Genomic DNA, 22,079 nt, shown 5'->3' with positions numbered 1-22,079 from the left:
ACCTCTTATGAACCAGTAGTCTGGGGGTGGAGACTCTTGGATAGTTTTGGTCAGGTCTTGCATGGCACTCGCCCTGCAGTAGCAGTCCCTGTGCTGGGGTGGTGTGCTGGCAGGGCTTAGCTGTCAGCCCTAGGCATTGTCACCTCCTAGGTTACAGAACTGCTTTAGTTTGGCCCTATCCATGACTGGAATTTGTGAGAGTGAAGTTGTGACCTGGCTCATGGGACTGCAGTGCCACCACTCAAATTTGGCTTATGTGGACTCCCATCATGATGGCTGGCCCAAACCTGAGTAGTTCTGGGACCCTGGAGCAGGGAGGCAAGCCCAGTCAGCCTTATGGGACAGAAGCAACAGGGAGCTTCCATCTGATCCTTTGAAAAATTCTGGCAACCTAATTTTCGGTCCCATTCCCCACATTGAGAAATCCTGATCTAGGGGGACCTTTAGATATCCTGACTTTGAACTGTGTGCTGATCACTGAAATGATACATGCAGTGTTGTAACTATGCTGGTCCGAGGATATTAAAAAGAGAAGGTGAGTGAGGTAATACCTTTTCTTAGACCAACTTCTGTTGGTGTGAGACAAGTTTTCAAGCTTACGCAAAGCTCTTCTTCAGCTTGAAAGCTTGTCTCTTTCACCAACAGAAGTCGGTCCAGTGAAAGATTGCTTTTCTCACCTTGCTATTCAAAACACTGTTAAGCTTGCACTGGATCTGAACACAATATTGCCATTTATAAGACATGCTTTAAATTTACAGAATTCTATTTAATACAGTGAAAAATCTCCTCCTTGGTGTACATGTAGTTACTCAGTTCTGATTTTAGCAGACATTTACCACAGCTGAAAAAACAGGATATTATAAAAAGCAACAAAAAAAACTAACAGCATTTGGACCAAAAAAGTCACTCAGTAACAGTAGATGCAGAAATACAATATAGTTATTTTTCATTTAAGGATCTGGAGTTTTTACCAGTTTTTTTTTTCCCCCCCACCCAATAAGCTTTACAAATTCTTTATTTATCATCCAATTGCCCTTACAGGTATTTTTGCAGTCGGTCTCCCATATACAAAGCAGTGATACAAACAGTGGGTCTCAAAGTATATTAATTAATACCAAAGGAAGATCACATGTTCTCAGTCAGATTTTGACAAGCACTTTTGTTAAGACAGTATACAGACAATAGTTCAGTAACTTCAGGGTTCAGGTACCCAAAGGCTGTTTCACAAACAAACCATCCGGTAGAAAAAACACGTTTTCTTCAACTTAGGAAAGATATCATCTCTCTCTCTAGCTGAAGTTAACTTATATTTGCAGCTGAATGTTCTTAGGAGTAAGGAGAATGAATTGCCATTTTGCTTTTTTAAATTTTTCTGTACATCAGTGGGAAGAGGAGGAAATAGTTCTCACATAGAACTACTTTAGTTTGAAAACATGATAGCTAATTCTGTATTCAAAATACAGATACATAAGTGTAGCAAATCAAAATAACTGAAAATAGATTATGCATGTAATATTCCTTGTACAAACCGAAGTGAAGAAAAGACAATTGCTTTAACAAGACCAGGATTTAATTTTAAATTTTTCACATTTAAAACAAATTTCAGGATAACATATGCCAGTGTTTTAACTTTATTTCACAACATGCAAAGTCAATTAACATAAAAAAGTATGTTTCTGTAAGTTGTAATTTTACATTTATACATCAGAAATATCAATTTTAAAAAAGCTGAACATTAGTCTACAACAGCCCAACTTTGATTTATGCTGTTAGTGCACATATCTGTAGAATCACTACTTAGACATTATATTTGCCCACAGTCTGTGATGACAATTCTGTTCATCAACCCTTTGGGAGAACCAAAAGATTCAATTTTTTTCACAACATCCATGCCATCCTTCACAAACCCAAATACCACATGTTTAAAGTCCAGGTGTTCTGCTTTTTTAAGTGTGATAAAAAACTGAGAATTATTGGTGTCCCGGCCACGATTTGCCATCGACAGTAATCCAGGACCAGTGTGTTTCACTTCAAAGTTCTCATCCTCAAATGCATCTCCATAAATGGACCGTCCACCTGTTCCATCATGCTTAGTGATATCTCCTCCCTGAAAATATTAATCATTTATAGAATTAACTCATTACTAGCCCATAAATATCTACCAAGTAGAAAACTTGCTGCATGTTTTCCTCTAAGAATAACTGAATTAGAAAAATATTAAGAGCTCAGATGTCTGGATACTGACAAAATAAGACAGAATGGTGTCTCATTCTTAGTTTTAGCCATACATGTGATCATAATAATAAGTGAGCAGAAACCTGAACATACGAAGTGCTCATAACAAGGACAAAATTTTCATATGTGCTAATTTGTGGCCTCACTGCAAAAGGGACAGAGAGTCCTCTACTCTGAGAATAACTGGTGTCCTTTCTGTTTTCTAGCTGAATCTACTCAAATTTGAGGTCCGCACCTTACAAAATTGGGCAGGTAAGATGTTCTTTGGGCTTGTCACAGAGACATCCAGGAAAATTAATCCCAATCAACTAGAGGTGTGAATCTGAAGTGAATTAACCCCACTAAATCCCTGTGTGGACACTGCTTTTGAAATTCAAGTGGCCTTAGTTCAGTTTAAAGTGAATTAAACTAAGCCAAATTAAAGGCTACTTCAGTTCCGAATGAGGGTGTTCACACTAGGGTTTAATATGATTTAACTAATCCACTTCAAACTCACAACTTTAGTCAATTTGGATTAACTTTCCTGGATGTCTGTGTAGACAAGTCATTCATATGTTGGCCGTGTGTTCTTAACAAGCAAAGAAAAATGAAAATATTTACTGCTAAGGGCACCCTGCAGCTAATACGAGCCACTCTAATGCCGTTCAGAATCAGGCCACTAGTTTTTCTAGTCCACAGCTAGCCTGGGCCAGTGTTTGGGCATTAACAAGCAAGTGGGTCATTACTAGCATTATGGAGCATACCAGTTGAGATCACCACATCCGAAGTGAAACGAATTCTAATAAAAATCAGTGTAAAGAATGGAATTAACAAGTACACGTTAAAGACAAGTATGAAGTATATGGAGACTTTCAAGCATGCTTATTAAACTGGGAAATCGGAGCACCATACTCCAATGCAATAGGATCGGATGATAACTTGAATTCTTTGACTCTGAATGTTATGCAAAGGCAGCCTCTTTACCCACCAGTTTAGGTTCTCAGTCTGAGAACTGAAATAGCTGTACTAATTACCAACCACCACATTGGCTGGGCACCCAGATAAAAAACAGTACTCAGTATACTGTCACTGTTTGCCAAAGATTCAGTCTGCAGAAGTTGGTGCATCATGTCTGCACAGATGAGAAAAGTGTGCAAATCAGTGTGAGAAAAGTGAAATGATCCATGCAATGACAATTGCCTTGATGCATCTGGCTTGGAGAATCTTTATTACTGACAATACACTGAGCCAGAAAGAGAACAGCCTAACTTTTAGATGTAGGTTATATCTGAAGACCTAGTATTTAGGAAAAACAATTACTTTTAAATGAGCAAATCTGATATGGAAATCGTTGAGGTACAATAAAAGGAATCCTACAACTTTTTAAAATAAAACAACCACTTTTCAGACAAGAAGTACACTCTTAAACTAGGGAGTAAAAGCCTGTCCACTGAATCAAAATCTTTGGTAACCTCCTCACTCCATGTAACAAATGGTCTTACCTGTAAGAAATGAAAATAGGTTTTATTCTAAGAAAAAAAGTCTTCAACTTGCACTTACCTGACACATAAAATCAGGAACTATTCTGTGAAATATAGAGTTCTTGAATCCAAATCCTTTTTCCCCTGTGCACAGGGCCCTGAAATTTTCAGCAGTTCGAGGAACAATATTTGAAAATAGTTCCATGGTTATGTGTCCTAAAGGTTCATCATCAGCAGAAACCTCAAAATACACTACAGGGTTGGTTTCCTTTGACAGTTCTGCTGCCAAGGATACATGTGCTCTCTGAAGTTCTGACAAATTTTGTTGGCATTCTTCAAATCTCCTCTTGAAGGAATCAGCCATTTCTTGGCTTTTAAATCGAACTGCAAGTTGTTCTACTTTTGCTTCTCCATCTGAAATTAAATTCCAAAACAGATCACAGCCTATTCAGCATCAGTTACAGTTTTGTCATATACATGAAGAAAAATTTTTCAAGTAACCTACACAAAACACTATCTTTTCAAACTCACCAGCATAATCTGTGGCAGTCCATACTAATGCATTGTTCGATGTATTCAAGGGCTTTAAATTCATTGTTTTTGTGATCACATGATTTGCACACACTTTGAGAACTTGGTCCCTTCTCATTAAAATTCTGTAATATTTCTTCTGTGTATGGAAGAGAATTTTTAACTCTCCAACTCCACGCTCTTTCCACTGATTGACTTCTCTGTCCCATCGATAGAGTTTTGCCCTCTCTTTGAAGAGAATTTCTTCATCCTCTTCTCCTGATTTCACCTCCACCTAGAAAGCAGCAAAAACAGCATATTCATGCATTTCCTAGACAGTCACAGTCACCAGGAATCTACTCATGCATTAGAGAGAATGGGTAATAGCGTTCTATTATCCTGATTTTACACCCTTCTCCCCATTTAAAGTCTTCCTCCAAAACATACTTTCTATTTGAAATTCTGCATGGCAGGCCTGTAGCCAGAAGAGATTATTCCCAACTTTGTGGTGAGGTGAATACATTTTTGAGATAGGGAAATGAAAAGTGAGGTTTATTTCACAGTTTAGAAAGTCATCTCTCAAATACTGCTTTGCCTAGAAAATTTAAATTTGCTCTAAGAATCCTTGACATGTTCTGGGGCATAGTTTCTGGCACAGAAGTTCTTTTCTACATGTTTGTAGACCTGAATGCTTTGGAAGTGGTCCCATCTAAATGTATAAGCTTTACTGGGATATAAGTGTGCTGGAGGAGTAGTAGTATTTTTTATATAGCATAACATAGCGCTGTGTGTTATTTTTAGTAGTGTGCTATGCTTTCTGCATACAAGAGAATGATCTCCAAGTACTTGCTTTCTATAACTAGACCACAAACAAGAAGAAGATGCAGGATTAGACATGTGCATGAAGGATATGTATTTGCTTTTGTTTGGCTGTGCATATTTCAAGTTTCTGGTCTCTTTACAAATGTTAAAAAACTACAGTTGTTAGAGTTCTGTTTTGAAACAAATGAAAGCTTGAGAAGATCAGGCATTACAAACAAGCGAGATGGTGAATAAGGAAAGGTTGTTTGTGGGAGGACATGTTAAAAAAAGAAGGGAGAATAGAAGGGGCAAGGGAGATTAAAAGGAGACACAAAGGTGAAAGATGAGTGAGGCTGTGCAGGATTTTAGAGAAATGTTACCATGGATAACTGTTACACCACATCTATAATTGAAAGAATCAAGTTTGTCTTTAGAAAAGATTTTAAATACAACCCAAATAGACACCTCATTAACATTTCTAATATGGTTTAAACATCACCAGTTACCAGACTGCATTCACTGTAGATTAAGAAATTGCTGCTAGGATAATCTGAATAATGGAGTTAAACAACATTTTCTCCACTATTCTATCCACCTTCCATTATAGGACTACTACGCCTGCCAGCTCTTGAACATCTTTCTTTTGCCTACTGTGCGCTTCATCTTCAGATTAATTTTGCTCTGATTGTGCTATTAACTCCTTATTGCTCAGTGGTCCTGGCAAGTGTTCACCCAGGTTTAGAGGGAAGAGAACAGAATATATGGTGTGGTACAACAGTTTTATTCTTAGCAAGAGTTTTGGATGGCTGCATCACAAATAAGTGGTAAAGCAATAAGCAAGTTCTACAGGTCAAAGCAGCACTTTAACAAGTGTCTTCCAATCATTTATTTTGAATATGCCACATATTTCACAGAATAATCTTTAACCATCTGTGCTCTTAAAGAGTTACTGGTAGTATTGTGCACTTTTGCGCACAAACTCTAGGTCCCTTGTATAAGTCAAGATGTACTTTAAAGTAATTTCAGAAGCTTCAAAAATATATGCCCAAGGCAGCTTTTCCATACAATCTTGAAATTTTAACAGGGTTATAAGAATCATGTGTTCCATCCTATTGGAAACCAGGGAGACTCCCTAAAAATGTTTAGCCCTGATAGTATCTAATACTGTGTAGCCTATTTTTTCCCTCTGGTGGAGAACTGATTTTTGTCCATCCAGGGCCTCAGAAAAGGAAAAATGATTATTTTTTAGAAGCAGCAGATGTTGGCATCTAAGTTGAACGAAATGCAAAGCCTGCTAAAATGGGGATAATTTAGAGTTCTAGAATACTTTCAGTTTTACTAATTAAATGTGTTGTTAGTTTCATGGACATGCTTGTTTTAACAGAGTCTCTAAATAATGACCAAAACCATCTTACCTCTGGTAAGGACACTACAGGATCGAAGTGGATATCATCACTATGTACAACTTCTTCATCACTACCATCTTCATCTTCATCTCCTTTACTGGCTGGCTGCACTCCGAATACAGCTGCTCCTGTATTTTCCCATTTGAAGTTTTTATCTAGTTATGAAAAGAGTTTAAAGTTTCAGATATCTTTCCAGACGCTCCAATACACACACACACACACAGGCATTATACACAAAGTTTCTTAATTTTCATAAACAATACCATTTCTAGAAAAAGACATTTAGTTTACATGTATTGTCACTTACAATTTAGTACCTTATGAACTTCTAGAGATTCAATGCACATAAATACTTGGCATAAAGTTACATCAAAAGTAATTCCAATGTGAGTTTATCATCAAAAGTTTGAATCTGACCTTTAGAACCAAAAGCAAAATCCCCAGAATTTAAAGCCAGATCTGCAAATGACAAGCCAGAAGTAGTGTCAAATCCAAATGTGATTGTTCCACTTCCTATCACAATGAGAGAAAGGTGTAAGAGAAAAGAGCATGGCAAGGATGACTCTCCCACTGAATACTCAACTTTATAACTGTACGTAACACCAAAATCCAGAAAGTGGCTAATATAGCTATAAATCCAGGGATTACAGCAAGTTTATATCTCCTCCTCTTTTTCACATGAATGCCAATGTATACGGACACTTCAAAGTGACTAGTGGCTCCTTAAACATTTATCCTAATAAAAGAATATACTGGTTCTTTGGGGCCCCCAGAGAACAATTTACGTGACAAATTACCACTCTTTCTTTGCAAAACTGCAGAGCCTTAACTACTACTAACTTTTCCACACCCCCTAATTTGTACACAAAGGACAATTAGTCAATATTTAATAGCAGCATGCAGTAGTGTGGGCTCTCATAATAGTAGAATTACCTTTGATGCACATGTTCATTTTTTATTTATTCCTTTGACCAGTACAATGATTACAAGTAGCTAAGCAGAATTAGTACTATTCTAAAATCAATCTTGGCTACATACACTTCTACAGAGGAATGTGACTTTAAGCCCCAAAAGTACATTACCTTGGTTTGTGGACTCTGTTAAATTTGGATCATTTTCTTTTTTAGCTGACAAATCAACAGGTTTGTCATCAGTTCCTGACAAAGTCTGTGATGGGGAGGGGGATTCTGTGGTTGAGTCTGGTTCTTCACATCTAGTGGTTGATGGAACAGATACTTCAGCCTCACTGGTTGATGGAACAGATACTTCAGCCTCACTGGTACAGACTATATCAGTTGAACTGGTAACTTTGTTTTCCGAAAACTCCTAAAAAAGAAAATGTGTTTCCAATAAATGCTTTAAAAGAGCCAAGTATTCAGAACACTTAGAAAACACCAGCTTAAATTATTTTGAAAGCTGCCAGAACAGCAGCATTAGATAATGCAGTCTCCCCTCCCCTACCCCCAAACAGGAACACTGCAGAAAAGTGGGAGTGTTGGAAAACTATATAAAAGCTAGCACACTGATCTTCAAAGCTAAAGCACCTTTAGCTCCTACTGACTTCAATGGGGTTTGTGGACAATAAACATCTTTGGGAACAGATAAGGCCATAAATGCTCATGGAATTAGAAGGAAGAGGGGCAAGGAACACAGATTGCAATCCAACATCTCCGTTGCTTACAAAATGTGTTTTTCCCCCAAGTGGAAAAGTTTTTGGGATCCAGGGCCCTTCTTTTGACACTGTAACAAATATACCAAGTAACAATATTAATAAAAATTAATACCCAAGGTGCTTGAACAAGCAGGCTAACAGGTTACAGACTTCTAAAGATTTTAGAAGGAATTTTTTGTTAATGTAATGAACTTAACATTTTAATCACTTAACACTACTGATTAACTTGGCAAAGTGTCCTTATGTTCACATTCTTCTTTAAAAAATATTGTTAGATCATTTACTTTTTCTGAATCTTTGAAATTAGCTCTTGCACACTCAAAAGGTATGAAGTGCTTAGGATTTGACTGTACTGGGGACAGAGAATGGGGGAAAGGAGTAGTCTAGATAGAAGATTGAACATGAGGCTAGGAGACATACGGTTCAAGTTCTAGTTCCAGGTCTGCCAGATACCTGCTTCATAGCCATGGACAAATCAAACAGTTCTTCCTGTGAAATCCTCAGTTCTATAAAATGTCAACCACACTAAGTTTGCAGGGAGTCTGACGATTAGGGATTTTAAAGGACTTTGAAAATATGAAGTGCTAGAGTGTTTAGAAATCCCATATATATTAAATGCATCTTATTGTGCACAAATACATTTTTTAACTCTGCAATTTAAGCTTTTTAAAAATGGTCTCTACAAACAGCTTCAAAAATTTTATCTGAGATTAGATTTGTTATTTCCTTTAAAAAAAATCTCTAGGGAAACCTAAGGAATACTAACCCACTGGGACTGAAATTGAAAGGAAATGTTTTATAAATGGTCTCAAAATTTCAAATGCTTCTACCACAGATTTGATTGGCACCCTACTGAGCTTATTTCAGTACAGGGGAAACTATTTTATTCTTACTTCTTAGCATACACCAGACATTTGATTTTAAAAAGCTAAAATTATTTCAATAAATGTACACGGTATTCATAATGCTATTTCAGTGTTGAGCATTAGTGCCACCAAAATGAATTAGAAAAGTCATGCTTCGAATTTTAGTTCCTACTTTGGCTTCTTGAACTTTTTTAAGTTCTGTCTGAAAGTCTTCCAGATTGTCATTGTCCTCATCAGTATCACTACTAACACCACAGAAAAACGTAGAAGGAAGCTTTAGAGTCTCTGCTTTAGCCTTTTCTTCAGGAGTTGGTTTCTTTTCCCAAACAATAACACACTCTCTCTCATTCTCTGGTTCAGTTTCTCCCATGATACCTAGAGAGACAGCACATCAGAAGTTACTGAAAAGTAGCAAACAGAGCTGAGTTCTGAAGCAAAGTTTCTAGGACACAGAGTATGAGTCAGCGCTCAATTCCTACTTCAGATATCACAAAAAGGAGGTTTGGATAAATAATTTTTTAGCTTCTATGCTAACTTTTACAAACTGCACATTAGATTTTCTTGCTTTATTTAACTCTAGTACCTTGATCCAACTGGAAATACTCCACCGATTTTAGAGCCCTCCATTAGTAGAAGCTTTTCATTTAATTGGAAAATAAAAAGTGGTAAATTTGCAATTACTTTGCAAGTAACTGAGTAGTTTCGCTCTGGAAGAATCTTCAGAAAAAGGCTTGTCTAATATACCTTCTCTTCCTAATGTCCAAACCCCTTCCACCTCCTACCTCAAGAAAAAACTCATACCACCTAGATGTTATAGTGAGGTTTAAAAACAAAGTTTCCAATTATACTGCCAGAACCAATAGGCAGGGCAAAACAAATCCAAACAAGACGTGTGCCAGTTGGATGCTGAAGTTTTCTACAAAAATGACATTTCTTGCCCTTATTTTTGGTACCACTAACTTTTAGATCATTAATTTACACACTCGTTTGTGCCTACAGATCAAGTCTATTCATGAAAGGTACCACATAATTTTGGAACTGAAGCTAATAACTTCAAGGCTATGATTTCTCTGTTCTGACTGAATCCCTCAAATTTCAGTTGTAAAAATTTGGCGGAGAGATAGAAGCCTTGAGATGGGAAGGGACATGATGGCATGTCCTGTCAGCTTGTTTTGATACAGCTGAAATAGATGCTGGTGTGTGCCTCAGGTCCTTTGTGAGTTCCAGTTGTCCATTATTTAGTGATGGGGGGCCTGCAGGGTGTGGAAGGGTTTTAGATGTCCAGGAGTTTGTGATTTCTCCTTTTACCGCTTTCTGCGGTATCCTGGATCATCTTTGCCATGCACCTAATGATATCTTAGAACACTTTGAAGTCATCCACCAAGCCAGCCAAAGGGGATTCACTGCCTCATCAAGGGAGAGTGAGATCACCACACCAGGGACCAGTTCTTCAGCAGGTAGCTGATACTCTTCCTCACTTTCCTCCTCTTGTCTCCCCTGTATCTGAGTCTGCACTAGCTGGCTTTACTAAGATGCCCTATAATCTCTCTTTGGGTAAGGGTATTTAGCCCCAAGACAGTAGAGGATGTAGGCTTTCTAGGAGTATAGGTGCACATCCCAGGGTGTCCAGTAGGGTAATGGTTGGAAGGGATATGAATATTGAGATGGGGGACACATGAAGGTGAGGGGGAAGTTCCAGGAGTCCCAAGTATCTTCCTGCTACCTTTCATGGTGTTTTCTCTAGAATCCCTATCCAAGGAGAGGAGAGTGGAAGTGTGCATGATGAGTTGCTGCTGTGTCTACATGACGACAAAAAGGAATACGCTTCCTCTAATGGAGGGCTCATTCTATCCAGAGTGCCCTGCCTTTGAAGAGGAGAGAGGTGGGTACTGGGGATACCTCTTTAATCTGATGTAACAACAACTCTAGAGATGTGCTTGGATATCACCATCCTCAAGGAGAGATGACTTGGTACCAGCCCCACAGATCAGTCACTTGGTAGTACAGTGATTGCTTTGGTTAACAACTTAGCTGGTATTGAGAAAAATTGTTCTGATAGGCACCTCAAGTGGGAGGAACAAGTCTTCAGAAACTGAGGCACTGGGTACTGAGAAACTTGGTGCGGAGAGAAATGCGGTCCACAGACTCAGTGGATAAAAACTGCTCTCCTGAAAATTGTTACGGAGGCACCTGAAGAGGGCTTGTCAGGTTTTTGGCCTGTAAGAAGTTCAGTTCAAAACGTCAAAAGTTTGGTGGCTCTTGGTATTAGCTTATTAGGCATCACAGAAGATAATTTGTGCCTTGTTCCTCACTAGAGCAGCACTCCTTTCTGCCTATTAGTGATGTCAATGCCAGAATGGTTGCAGTTGACTGGAGCCTCTTAGATAAGGCCAAAGAGCTAGGGGTGGAATCTCAGCCCACAGGAAATCAAGGACAAACTAGACGGATAGTTCTCAACTTTTTAGGGCTCCGGACCCATCTGTAAACCTTGATGGCCTGTCATGACGCACAGGGGTCCACTGGGGAGGGGGACAACATGCAGGATGCTCAGAGTGAAGATTCCAGATACTCTAGCCAGATATAGACAGGTGTCTGGGGGACAGAATGGCCTAGAGGTGCAGTGAGAAAAGATCTAGGGATCAGGATTGATGGTATGATGGAGGAATACCTGGCTGTGGGCTGGGGAATTGATGTCAGGGAGGGGGTTCCTTAGAGAACATGACACACCAACTACATCCTCTTGGCTCCTGTCCTGCGGGTCAGGCTGGGCTCACCTCCCACTGAGGTTGCAATACTCAGTGATGGTTGCAGCTCAGCGGCTCACCGGACCAAATTTGTGAGTTGTTGCTGCAATGTGATGCATGGGGTTACTGCGTGACTCACTCAAATTTTGCCCAGCCGGCCCCGCATTGTCATGGTGGAAGGGTGGCTGGGTCAAACTTGAGCAGCACTATGGCTCAGTGCATCATTGCAGCACCTAGAATGAGGAGCTGAGCCCAGCCAGCATCATGGCCCATTGACACATGGGCCTAATTTTGGGATGCGATCCACAGGTTGAGAAACTCTGGACTAGATGATTGTGGTTTAGTACCCTCTATTAGAGTGTCCTCTCCAAGGAAGCTTGCATCGAGTTATCAAGGAGGAAGAGCTTCAGATGGTCTTCCCTAGCTTTCTGAGTACACCTGGAGAATGAGTGACCACTTGGGAATGTGTCTTTCTAGTCTGAATAGAGATCGGGAGTCGCCATCCTCAACAAGTGTCACACCTTCACAAGAAGAACTGGTCTTGAATGTCAAATTTAGCTTCTGCCATGGTGTAAGGCCCATCTATAGGGGAGGAAGAAGTGTCTACTGTAACAAACTTAAGTGAAAATTATTTTGGGGGGCTTTTCTGCCAGTGGGCAGATACTAACGAACCCCAAATCAACCAATTAGGTAACACTAGCACAGCGTGCAGAGAAGAAGGTTGCTACTGCAGCGTTTCCATCCCACTGCCACAGATGTTAAGGAACGGATGGTGAGTTGGACCTGCTTCAACCTTTATGTCCTTGGGTGGCACTGGGGTAGGGCAAGATAACATAAGGCACAGGTGCAGCCCAAATACACACCGCTGGCCACACAAGAAGAATGGAATCCATGTGGTCACTGGAAGACTAAGGAGAATTTACTTAGCTTACCTTCCTTACTTCATAACCCTAAGGATGAAAATACTAGTGCTGAGATTGCAAAGTTTAAAATTTATGCAGAGAAGTTACTGAGATTCACAGGAAGAAACTTCTGCTGGTTTCTGATAGTTAGTACAGTTAAGACAACCTAGAGGAAAAAATGCTCCACTAGATTTATAGTGTGTAGTTCTAAAGCCTCTGGGGCTTCATGTTCATTTTTATTACATTCCAGAGAACAGCTTTTTCTATTTGAAATAGGAAGCCTATGCAATTCTAAATAGAATAACTTCTTTAATGTTTCAGTCATTATGGAATTTTGCGTATGTCAGTGTATTCCATCCTGCCATAAATTTAGTAAGTACAGTGTAGGTCCTGACAACCAGTTATTCCTGTGTACAAATTTGCCTAAATATACATATACATATCAATTACATACCATAGCGTGCATAAAAAGTTCAATACCAGGATAATTAAAGAAACTGCTATAACTTGTGCCCAATTTTAAGTTGCTCTCCTAGACTTTGTATCTTAAATTATTTCTGGAAGGGGAGTGCATGTTGTGTATATATCTATCTAACCCTCCAAAAAGGTGCAACACTGATAGAATACACGGTATGTCAGCTTTTGAGATTTGATTACTCTAAATATTTAGACATGAAAAAGCAGTGTTAAGAAGTTTTAAGTTAAACAGCAGTTTAGAGTTACACTTTCAAATCAGAGGGTGTGGCTGAAAATTCTGTTTCAACGTTTTTATTTACCTTGCGCAGGATCTTTTGATATTTTATGCTCTTTGGGATCATCAGGATATAGCTTTCCATTAAGTTTCTTAACAGCCATTTCATAGTCTTCGTCTTAAAGATCGAGAATTGAAAAGAGTCAGTGATTTCACACCAAATATCCTCTGGTAACCATCAATTCTAGTTACCCTATCCAGACTTGCAAGTCACTCAGGTTATGGAATCATGAGCTGCATATTCACATTAGCTTCTAATTTTTAAGAAGGGAACAGCCAAACAGGAAAAAATAATCTAAATATTTAAATATTTTCTTAAATGTTGAAAAATGCCTTCAATATAGACAATTCTGATTTTGGGGCAAATTCAGTCTTATGTTTCATGATGCCCAAAATGATTTCATATCAAGTAGTTTCACAGCACGATTATGAGATGAACAAGGAAAAATTTACACATAAGCAGCTGTTAATTAGCAAAATTGGATAAGGAATCAGAAAGAAAATGGATATTTAAATGTGTTGATTTATAAATATGCTACAAAGTCTTTATGAAGTATTTATTTCTCAGGGCAAACTTTTGTTAAGTTAGACAATCACAGTCCTCAGTAGAAACCAGATTCATAAATGAATTGAAACATTTAGCATCTTGACATTAGGATTTTCAGAAAATGAATTATTTTTAAAAAGCCATTTACTTTAAGAGGATGTTGGGGTACCCCTTCTGTTACTTTTCCATACTTTTTAAAAAAAAAAAAAAAAGTTTTGGGATACGAATGGCGTGTGTTCATAATTTCATGTTTTCCCAGAATTGCCTCCTAATAGGGAGGTCAGACAGAAGAGCAGAACACATTTCATTTGTGGTTCCATAGTCTATCCAGCCAATTGCGATTCAGGAAGATAGGGGCCATTCTTGGTGCTTCTGATGTCAGACCCATGAGGTCCTGAGCATACTGCACTGAATCCTCTTTTATCGTTCCAAGAGATAACTTAATTGTAGTAAGGCATATATGGCTGAGTTGAGCTACACTACAGTAACATGAAGATCTCATTACACAATCTCTGGCCACAAGAGACAGGAGCACTGTGTCTTCAGAACAGGGATAATGCTTCCTCAGAGCACAAGAGACCTGCCCTCCCCACACCCCCAAAAGGTAAATTTCTATTGGTCAGGCCAAAGCATACTACTGTTGCTTCACAGTTACCCAGAGTGGATGAACAAATTTACAGCCCCTTACCATCATCATCTTCACTTAAGTAACCAGGCTTATTCTTGTAGCAGAAGAATGTTGAAGGTAGTTTAAGAGAGTCAGCAAGAGCTCTTTGTCCAGGGGTAGGTGTTAGCTCATAAACAATGAGTACATCAGAGGAAAGTTCTACATCAGTTTCCTTTTTCCTCTCAGCTGTTACAAAACCAAAAAGATTAACAGGATCAAAATGAACATGCTTGAGAACAAATCTGAAAATAGCCTCTACAGCTAAAGTAATTCTGAAGATAAAGTTAGAGAACACATGTAAGCTGCAAATATATATAGCCACAAGAAACTAAGCATCAAAATTATGACAGAACACTAAGAGAAAGGGATTTAGTATGAAGAAAAAAGAAATGTGTCCCTCCGACATCAACACACACTAGTAAATACTTAGGTGTCTCACCATGCTTTTCAGTAGGCATAAAGCTAGGGTTGCCAACTTTCTAACAGCACAAAACAGAACACCCTTGCCCCGTCCTATTCTCCAAGACCCTAGCCTCACTCACTTCACTTCATTCCCTTCCCTCCCTCACTCTCCCCCACCCTCACTCACTAGCTTATTTTCACTGGGCTGGGGCAGGGGGTTGGGATGCAGAAGGGGGTTCCGGGCTGGAGGTATGGGAGGAGGTACAGGCTGTGGCTGCGGGTGTGGGCTCTGGGCCTGGATGACGAGTTTAGGATGAGGCTCCAGGCTGGGGCCGAAGGATTTGGAGTGCATAAAGGATTATGGGGTGGGGACTGGAGTGCAGAGGGAGTAAAAGCTCCAGCTAGGGGTTCAGGCTCTGGGCTGGGGGGTTCAGAGTGCAGGAGGAGGCTCCTGACTGGGGCGGGGGGGTGAGGTGTGGTAGGGGTTGTGGACTCCAGGAGAGAGTTCGGGTGCGGGGGGGGGGCTCAGGGCTGGGGTGCAGGAGAGAGGTCAGGGCACTTACCTTGGACAGCTCCTCAGAAGCTCCCTCTCCGACTCCTAGATGGAAGCGTGCACAGGCCAATGGGAGCTGTGGGGACAGTGCACGGAGCCCCCATGGCCACCCCTACACCTAGGAGTCGAACATGCCAGCAGCTTCCGGGGAGCTGCACGGAGCTTGGTAGGGAACCTGCCTGCGCTGTCAACTGGACTTTTTAACAGCAGTGCTGACCAGAGCCACCGAAGTCCCTTTTTGAGTGGACACCTGGCAAGCCTATATAAAGCATGCTTCACTCTTCACAGTCCTTACTTCTGTTTATTTTCATCACACAACTTAAGTCAGACCCAACTGCTGCATGCATTTTTAATTTAGGAAGTTATTTAAATAGCAAAGTGTGGGTACTTTTGGCATGCCGAGTACCATGGATTAGAGCAATGGAGCATAATTTTATTAAAATTCACTTTTAAAGATGCAATGTAGAGATTGAACTAAATTGAATGCCAAAATTTGTTACCTCCTATTCTCTTGGACTTTTGCAAGTGTAACTATCCAACTGATTTTTCTCAGTAACAATCCTGCAACCAGAATTGCACCGGTGGGCCCACAGGCACATTCAGAGCACCACCAGATTCCATCCACACAGAGCTAATTGTATGATTGAGACCTAAATTTACGGACAAAATCTTGGATTTGTCTACAAGGAAGTGTTGCCACATGAATTAAAAAAGTCTCTCTAAATGGGATTTAATTCCTGAAAAATCTCAAGCAGGAGCTCAATATTTTACATATTAGACTTTCTATATTAAAAAACTGGGCTTCTTGTTAGCTACTACATCGATAGATTTGATGGAGTAATAAGGCAGGCCATGAACCCAATACATGCAAATTTTAAGTTAAAATTATTCTTACTCCCTTTCTCTGTTTGGAAGAACAGGATCATATTAAGCATACAAGTTTAATTAGGACTGATTTTCAGCCCATTTTAATTAACTACTTTCTCCAGCTAGAATGACTGCCACATCTACCTTCACTCTCTCTCATCTTTTCTGCACATCCCTTTGATTTTATTTCTACGCCCTCCCCAACATTTGTACTAGCAAAGCTGCCCATTCTGCTTTTACTAAGGCCTGGTCTACACCTGGGGGCGGGGAGGGGGAATTGATCTAAGTTACGCAACTTCAGCTATGTGAATAACGTAGCTGACGTCGACGTACTTAGATCAACTTACCGTGGTGGTCTTCACCACAGTGAGTCGACTGCTGCCGCTCCCCCGCTGACTCTGCCTGCACTTCTCGCTGAGCTGGAGTACAGGAGTCAACGGGAGAGTACTCGGGGGTCCATTTATCGCATCTAGACCAGAGATGATAAAATCGACCCCTGCTGGATTGATCGCTGCCCGCCAATCCGGCGGGTAGTGAAGACAACTAAGAAAGCACTGGGTAAGAGAATGTGGCAGCTGATTGTCAGCTACTCATTGTTGCAACTTTTACTGCATTAGGAATCAGAAAATCTGCTACCATGCTACAACACAGACAAACTTGAATCAAGACTGTTGACAGTGAATACGTTCCTTAAGAAAGGGTTTACGCCCAGCTTGTATACAATTTTGCCTAGGTAAATAAAAATAACTAAAACCTGGGCCTGAAGGAAGTGGGAGTTCTGATGTTAACTTGAGAGCCAGGATTTCATCTAACATCTTTAAAGAAGTTTGGAAGTTTCTTTTTCTTGGTCCTTTTACTTTTAGAATGACCTTTTTCATCAATTCTTCTTTTCATGCCTGTGCAGTTTAAGGTCTACTGTTCGCAAAAGAAATTAGGTCACATTGGGAAATACATCTAAGCCTGTATAACGTGCCACACCCATGGCTTTTGGCCCCTTGACATGTATGTTGAAGCAACACCTAATTAGTAAGTAAAGCTCCACCAGCACACTGAAACAGAACAATGTCAAATTCATAGAAGTAAACAGATTGAGCCAGCCAAGCTCTATTGCACTTCCAAAAATCTATTTAAACCTTAAAACCAAAACCACACAACATCTGGCAGCCAGCAAAAAATCTCATTAAAAAAACACTCCCTGGTTCTCAAAAATCACAATGATATCCTTTCAGGCTTTTAGATGCTACAGAGATGATGACACTTCAATCCTGAACTGCAACAGTCACTGCTTATCACTGGGACTTGGGCATCCAAGGAATTATCCTGTTTGTGCAGATCTTACTCTATTTCCACTATGCTATTAGCACTAGTTTAACACAGCTTCTGAAGAGCAGTGCAGATGAAATCTAAAGAGTAGCTGCTGCTAGACCAGGGATCCACAACCTTTGTCACGCGGCTCGCCAGGGTAGCACCCTGGGGGGCTGGTGTGTTTACCTGCCGTGTTCGCAGGTTTGGCCGATCGCAGCTCCCACTGGCCATGGTTAGCTGCTCCAAACTAACAGGGGCTGCAAGAAGCAGCATGGGCTGACAGATGTGCTGCCCACAACTTCCCGCAGCCCCCGTTGGCCTGGGACAGTGAACCGCGGCCAGTGGGAGCCACGATCGGCCAAACCTGCGGACACGGCAGGTAAACAAATCATCCTATCCCGTCAGAGGGCTTACCCTGGCAAGCTACGTGCAAAGGCTGCCGATCCCAGTCCTAGACAGGGAAGTTTCCATGTGCTTTATGTGTTCTAAAAAGGAGAACAGTTTGCACAGCACATCTTTTGAAGATTCTCTCCCCCCCCTCCCCCAAAGGGAGAGTAATTAGTTCAAGAATTAAACATCAAGGCTGGGTTTAAAACCATACCAGTTAAGAGCTTCAAGTACCAAAATATCCTACTTTTCAGTTCATGCTCCAACTACTCAAACAGAGCTACATCAAGTTTCATACTTGACATGAAAGTTTAATCTGAGCAAGCCCACCTCAGGATGTTTCAGCACAAACCCTATCAGTCATATCTGGTTAAAAACATGGTTTATTGTAGGGTTAATAGTGAGATTAACCCTCAAAAGAGAGAATGGAGAATTTGGTATGAATAGCCTTAGAGGTGTGTCCTCAAGAACAAAGATGAGGTAGAGTTGGGAAAGCTCATGCTGCTATTGGCCATGCTGCACCCATTCGATGGCTAGCTATAGGATTTTAGTTCCAATTTTGCCAATCCAGCATCTTTCATGAACACCAAGCTTCCAGTAAACCATCATTAAATCAGACATGCAGAAAACATACATTACTTCCATGCAATAAAGCAAATAATGAAATAAGTTCAAGGTACACCGTAGTGTACTAAACAGAAAAGTCTGTTCAGATTAAGCAAGGTGGTGGCCAAAATCATCCAAGAATGAGTCCAATATTTGTTTGGCAACATCCTAGTAATCCAATCCCCACTTCACAAAATGCATGGTTCAGAAGAAAAGACACAAAACAGGTATTGCAGACACTGACCTAAAATATAGCCAGATTTGGTTGCTTTAGAAGAGTCAATTTGTTCGTGTTTCATGTTTTGCTATTAACATTGCAAAATCTGATTTTCCCATTAATTATATGAATAGACATGGCTGAGCTATTTATAACATTTCCAACCCAGCTATATAACAAATATGAGAAATTTTATACACCACTGTTTAACTACCACAAAACCAAAATTAGATTCTGCAGACTGAGCAGATACAAGGAAAGTAATTATGATCCATCAGTAGTGTTCATTCCATAACATTAGAAAAGAGGCATTACTTATCCAAAGCAGCTCTCCATTGCTGTCCTAGCATTTTGCTTTTCTTTTAACTTACTGATGTCAAGACTAGGTAGAACTAAGTATCTGAGTCTGGACTGCTAGTGTTTGATAGCTGTGAACTGATTTTTTGTTCACTGATATTGAAGATTTTGTTGACCTGAAGATTAACTGAGTTTTCTTTGTAAATACTTTGATATCATTAGGTCATGTTACTGAAAGACTCAGAGGTTGGTTTCCAGATAGCTTATATTAACAAATATCCTTGCTTTGCTCTAAGGGTGATAAATTTGGCAGGGGGGTTAGAACTACTGTGTTCTGCTAATAGTTACATTTTTCTAGAGGGCTGCTTTTTCCAAGGCTGGAAGGAAAGAGCTAGAGTTTCTAACTTGTTTCTAAAAAGAAATATCACCATCCGTAATCCTTGACTACATTTTTAATGTGTTGGATTTGAAAGGCAGATTTTAGATGTGTCCTCTATTAATTCCCTCCCACCCGCCATCAGATCAGTACATTCAAAGGCTCAGCTGTAGTCAAATGTGGATTTTGATATTTTTTAGTATCAATTTTTTAAAGAGAATAAAATTCACACCATATTTCCAAGGTCTGTAATGCAGAAGAACCTATTGAACTAGATCTTGTAGAGTGTTATAGTCTCTACCCGTGGAAGTTAAGAACAGTTTGAAACTTCCAAAAAAATATATAGGTTCTTTGTGTTTTCCATGTAACAATGCACCTTAATGTACCATCACTAAAGTAAATTTTGAGGTACAAGCTTCATTTTAAGAACAGGGAATATTTTGTGCAACTTAATCCTGTGAATGTGAGATCAGAAAGTGTTTCCTTTTTTAGTTTTTCCTCTTTTTACAAACTAATCATATCAAGTTATGGGTACTCAACATTTTAAAATATCAATTACACTATATATTCATCACTTTTTCCTCTGTAAAGGAAGACGACTAAGATAATAAAGAACAAATTTAGCCGGGGGAAAGAATCAAGGATATTTACTTTATTTCAACAAACAACAAATGAGATTAACTGAAGGTTTTAAATTTAGAATCTGATTAAAATTGGAAACAGCAATATGGTTCTTTTAATCTGGGCCAGCTCCAGGCACCAGCAAAGGAAGCAGGTACTTGGGGTGGCCAATGGAAAGGGTTGGAACGTCTGGGTCTTCGGCGGCAATTCAGCGGCAGGTCCCTCATTCCCTGCCGCCGAATTGCCGCCGAAGATGAAGCGGAGCGGCTGAGCTGCTGCCAAACGGCTGCAGATCAGGACTTTCCCCCTGCGCTTCGCCACTTGGAGCGGAAAAAACGCTGGACCCAGCCCTGCTTTTAATAAATAAAGAATTACTATTGGTGGAAGCATGTAATATACCTTTTCAGATTACACTAATGGAAAACGCTTTTTGGATACTCTAGGAACTGCTATTGTTAGAACAATGAGAAGTATTTGTTTTATGGAGACAACACTTGACCAAGTTATTCTTAATCTAGGTAGAATTGCATGTATTTAGATTATACCATGTGTTTTTTTTAAGATCTGGTTATATATGTTTCATACTGAGGACTGTTGCAGCACTAAAGTATGAGACATTCTGTGTCCAATTTAAAAAAAAATTGAAGATACAATGTACACAGATCAATAGCTACATTACTATTTTAAAAGGAAAAAAAAATAAAAATAAAAAGGTTCCAAAAGTTCTCACCAGCCTGGTTTATTCAGCAAGTAGTCAGTCATCCAACAAAAGTCTATTTTTTAAAATAAGTTAGGTGCAGAGCTACTCCTTATGCAGCCACACACTGGGTGAGTAGAGAGCACTGGCCTCCCAATCTCAGAATATGACTTAATTATGAAAAGGGCCAAAAGTAAACAATTAGGGGAGCAGTGAGCAAACTTTTGAACACTTCCAGTAGCAGGACAGGTGGATTCAATTCAGACACTAGCTGGAAAAACTCAAGAGTTCAGGACAGCTGTCTCTGCCTCCCATTTCACAGATGCTTATTTTTAAGGATATATAGTTCTTACTGGTTAGACACTGGGAATAGAACTGAGCCAGTCTGAAACCCTCTTCATAAGAAATTCCAACATCCTGAGCATACTCCGTGTAATTTCTCATACCTCTCCTCATCCTCCTAGGGAAGATTTTAGCAAGCAGATCTGGAGTCCCTATGGTAAATCTGAAGCAATACAAAAGCCAAAAAAGTCTACAAAGTTGAGCACTCCAAGACCACCAGCTGTGTAAATTAAAAAAAAAGACCTAAACTAACAGAGGGTAGGGAGACATTCTTTTGCTATGGCAGGTACAAAGTCAAAGACATACTAATTCTAACTACTGCTCTTCAGCATGCATATTAAATTTGTTTAAATTTTCAAAGCATTATATAGCCAACTGCTTTGCCACAACTGGGCAATTGTCAGTACCAGCTAAAGAGTGATTTCATCACACATTCAGCGCAGTGTTTAAATACCTTTGCTATCGGGTTGGAAGGAAGGTGTGCTGGTCCAAAAGGCCATTGGATTAGATTTAAAAAGACTAAAATTAAATCCTAGAAAATAAATTATGTAGGTGTAAGTGTTTATTTGGACTTTTAGAGGGGCACAAACATATCTATGTTCTCAAGTGTATGTCTCCAATATCTAGAGATCACAATCAGCTAATGAATATTTGCACTGCCTGCTGCATCTATTTATCAATCTGTCCAATGCATGTAAACAAGCACCAGCTATCTAGTTTTTCCTACTAGGATACTTTACTACATAGAGCAGCATACTTTTCATAATTTTTAAATCCACTGTTAGCCGTCCAATTTTGACTGCACTTTAGTCAAAGTATTTCTATTTAACAAAACTGATTTGACTGCA

The 22,079-nt window shown here is 39.6% G+C and overlaps 1 protein-coding gene across 3 annotated transcripts in view; it reads right to left on the bottom strand.

Moving 5' to 3' along the window:
- Positions 1-745: 745 nt before the first annotated feature.
- Positions 746-22,079, bottom strand: part of LOC116819891 (E3 SUMO-protein ligase RanBP2) — a 66,143-nt gene continuing 44,809 nt past the window's right edge. The window contains exons 21-31 of one of the 3 annotated variants that reach the window (XM_032771954.2): positions 21,686-21,763; positions 14,583-14,747; positions 13,373-13,465; positions 9,123-9,325; positions 7,685-7,738; positions 7,495-7,654; positions 6,830-6,925; positions 6,422-6,567; positions 4,227-4,500; positions 3,775-4,109; positions 746-2,107 (exon numbers count right to left, since the gene is read on the bottom strand). In XM_032771954.2, the coding sequence (XP_032627845.1) occupies positions 1,805-2,107; positions 3,775-4,109; positions 4,227-4,500; positions 6,422-6,567; positions 6,830-6,925; positions 7,495-7,654; positions 7,685-7,738; positions 9,123-9,325; positions 13,373-13,465; positions 14,583-14,747; positions 21,686-21,763 (1,907 nt within the window). In that variant the 3' untranslated portion in view covers positions 746-1,804. Of the gene's footprint in view, positions 2,108-3,774; positions 4,110-4,226; positions 4,501-6,421; positions 6,568-6,829; positions 6,926-7,494; positions 7,739-9,122; positions 9,326-13,372; positions 13,466-14,582; positions 14,748-21,685; positions 21,764-22,079 lie in introns of all 3 variants that reach the window. The other 2 variants (XM_032771953.2, XM_032771956.2) reach the window with 2 other exon arrangements.

Source organism: Chelonoidis abingdonii, chromosome 1 (assembly GCF_003597395.2).
Source record: "Chelonoidis abingdonii isolate Lonesome George chromosome 1, CheloAbing_2.0, whole genome shotgun sequence".
NCBI lineage: Eukaryota > Metazoa > Chordata > Testudines > Testudinidae > Chelonoidis > Chelonoidis abingdonii.
Note: the sequence above shows the minus strand (reverse complement) of the source record. Positions and strands in the feature narration are given on the sequence as shown.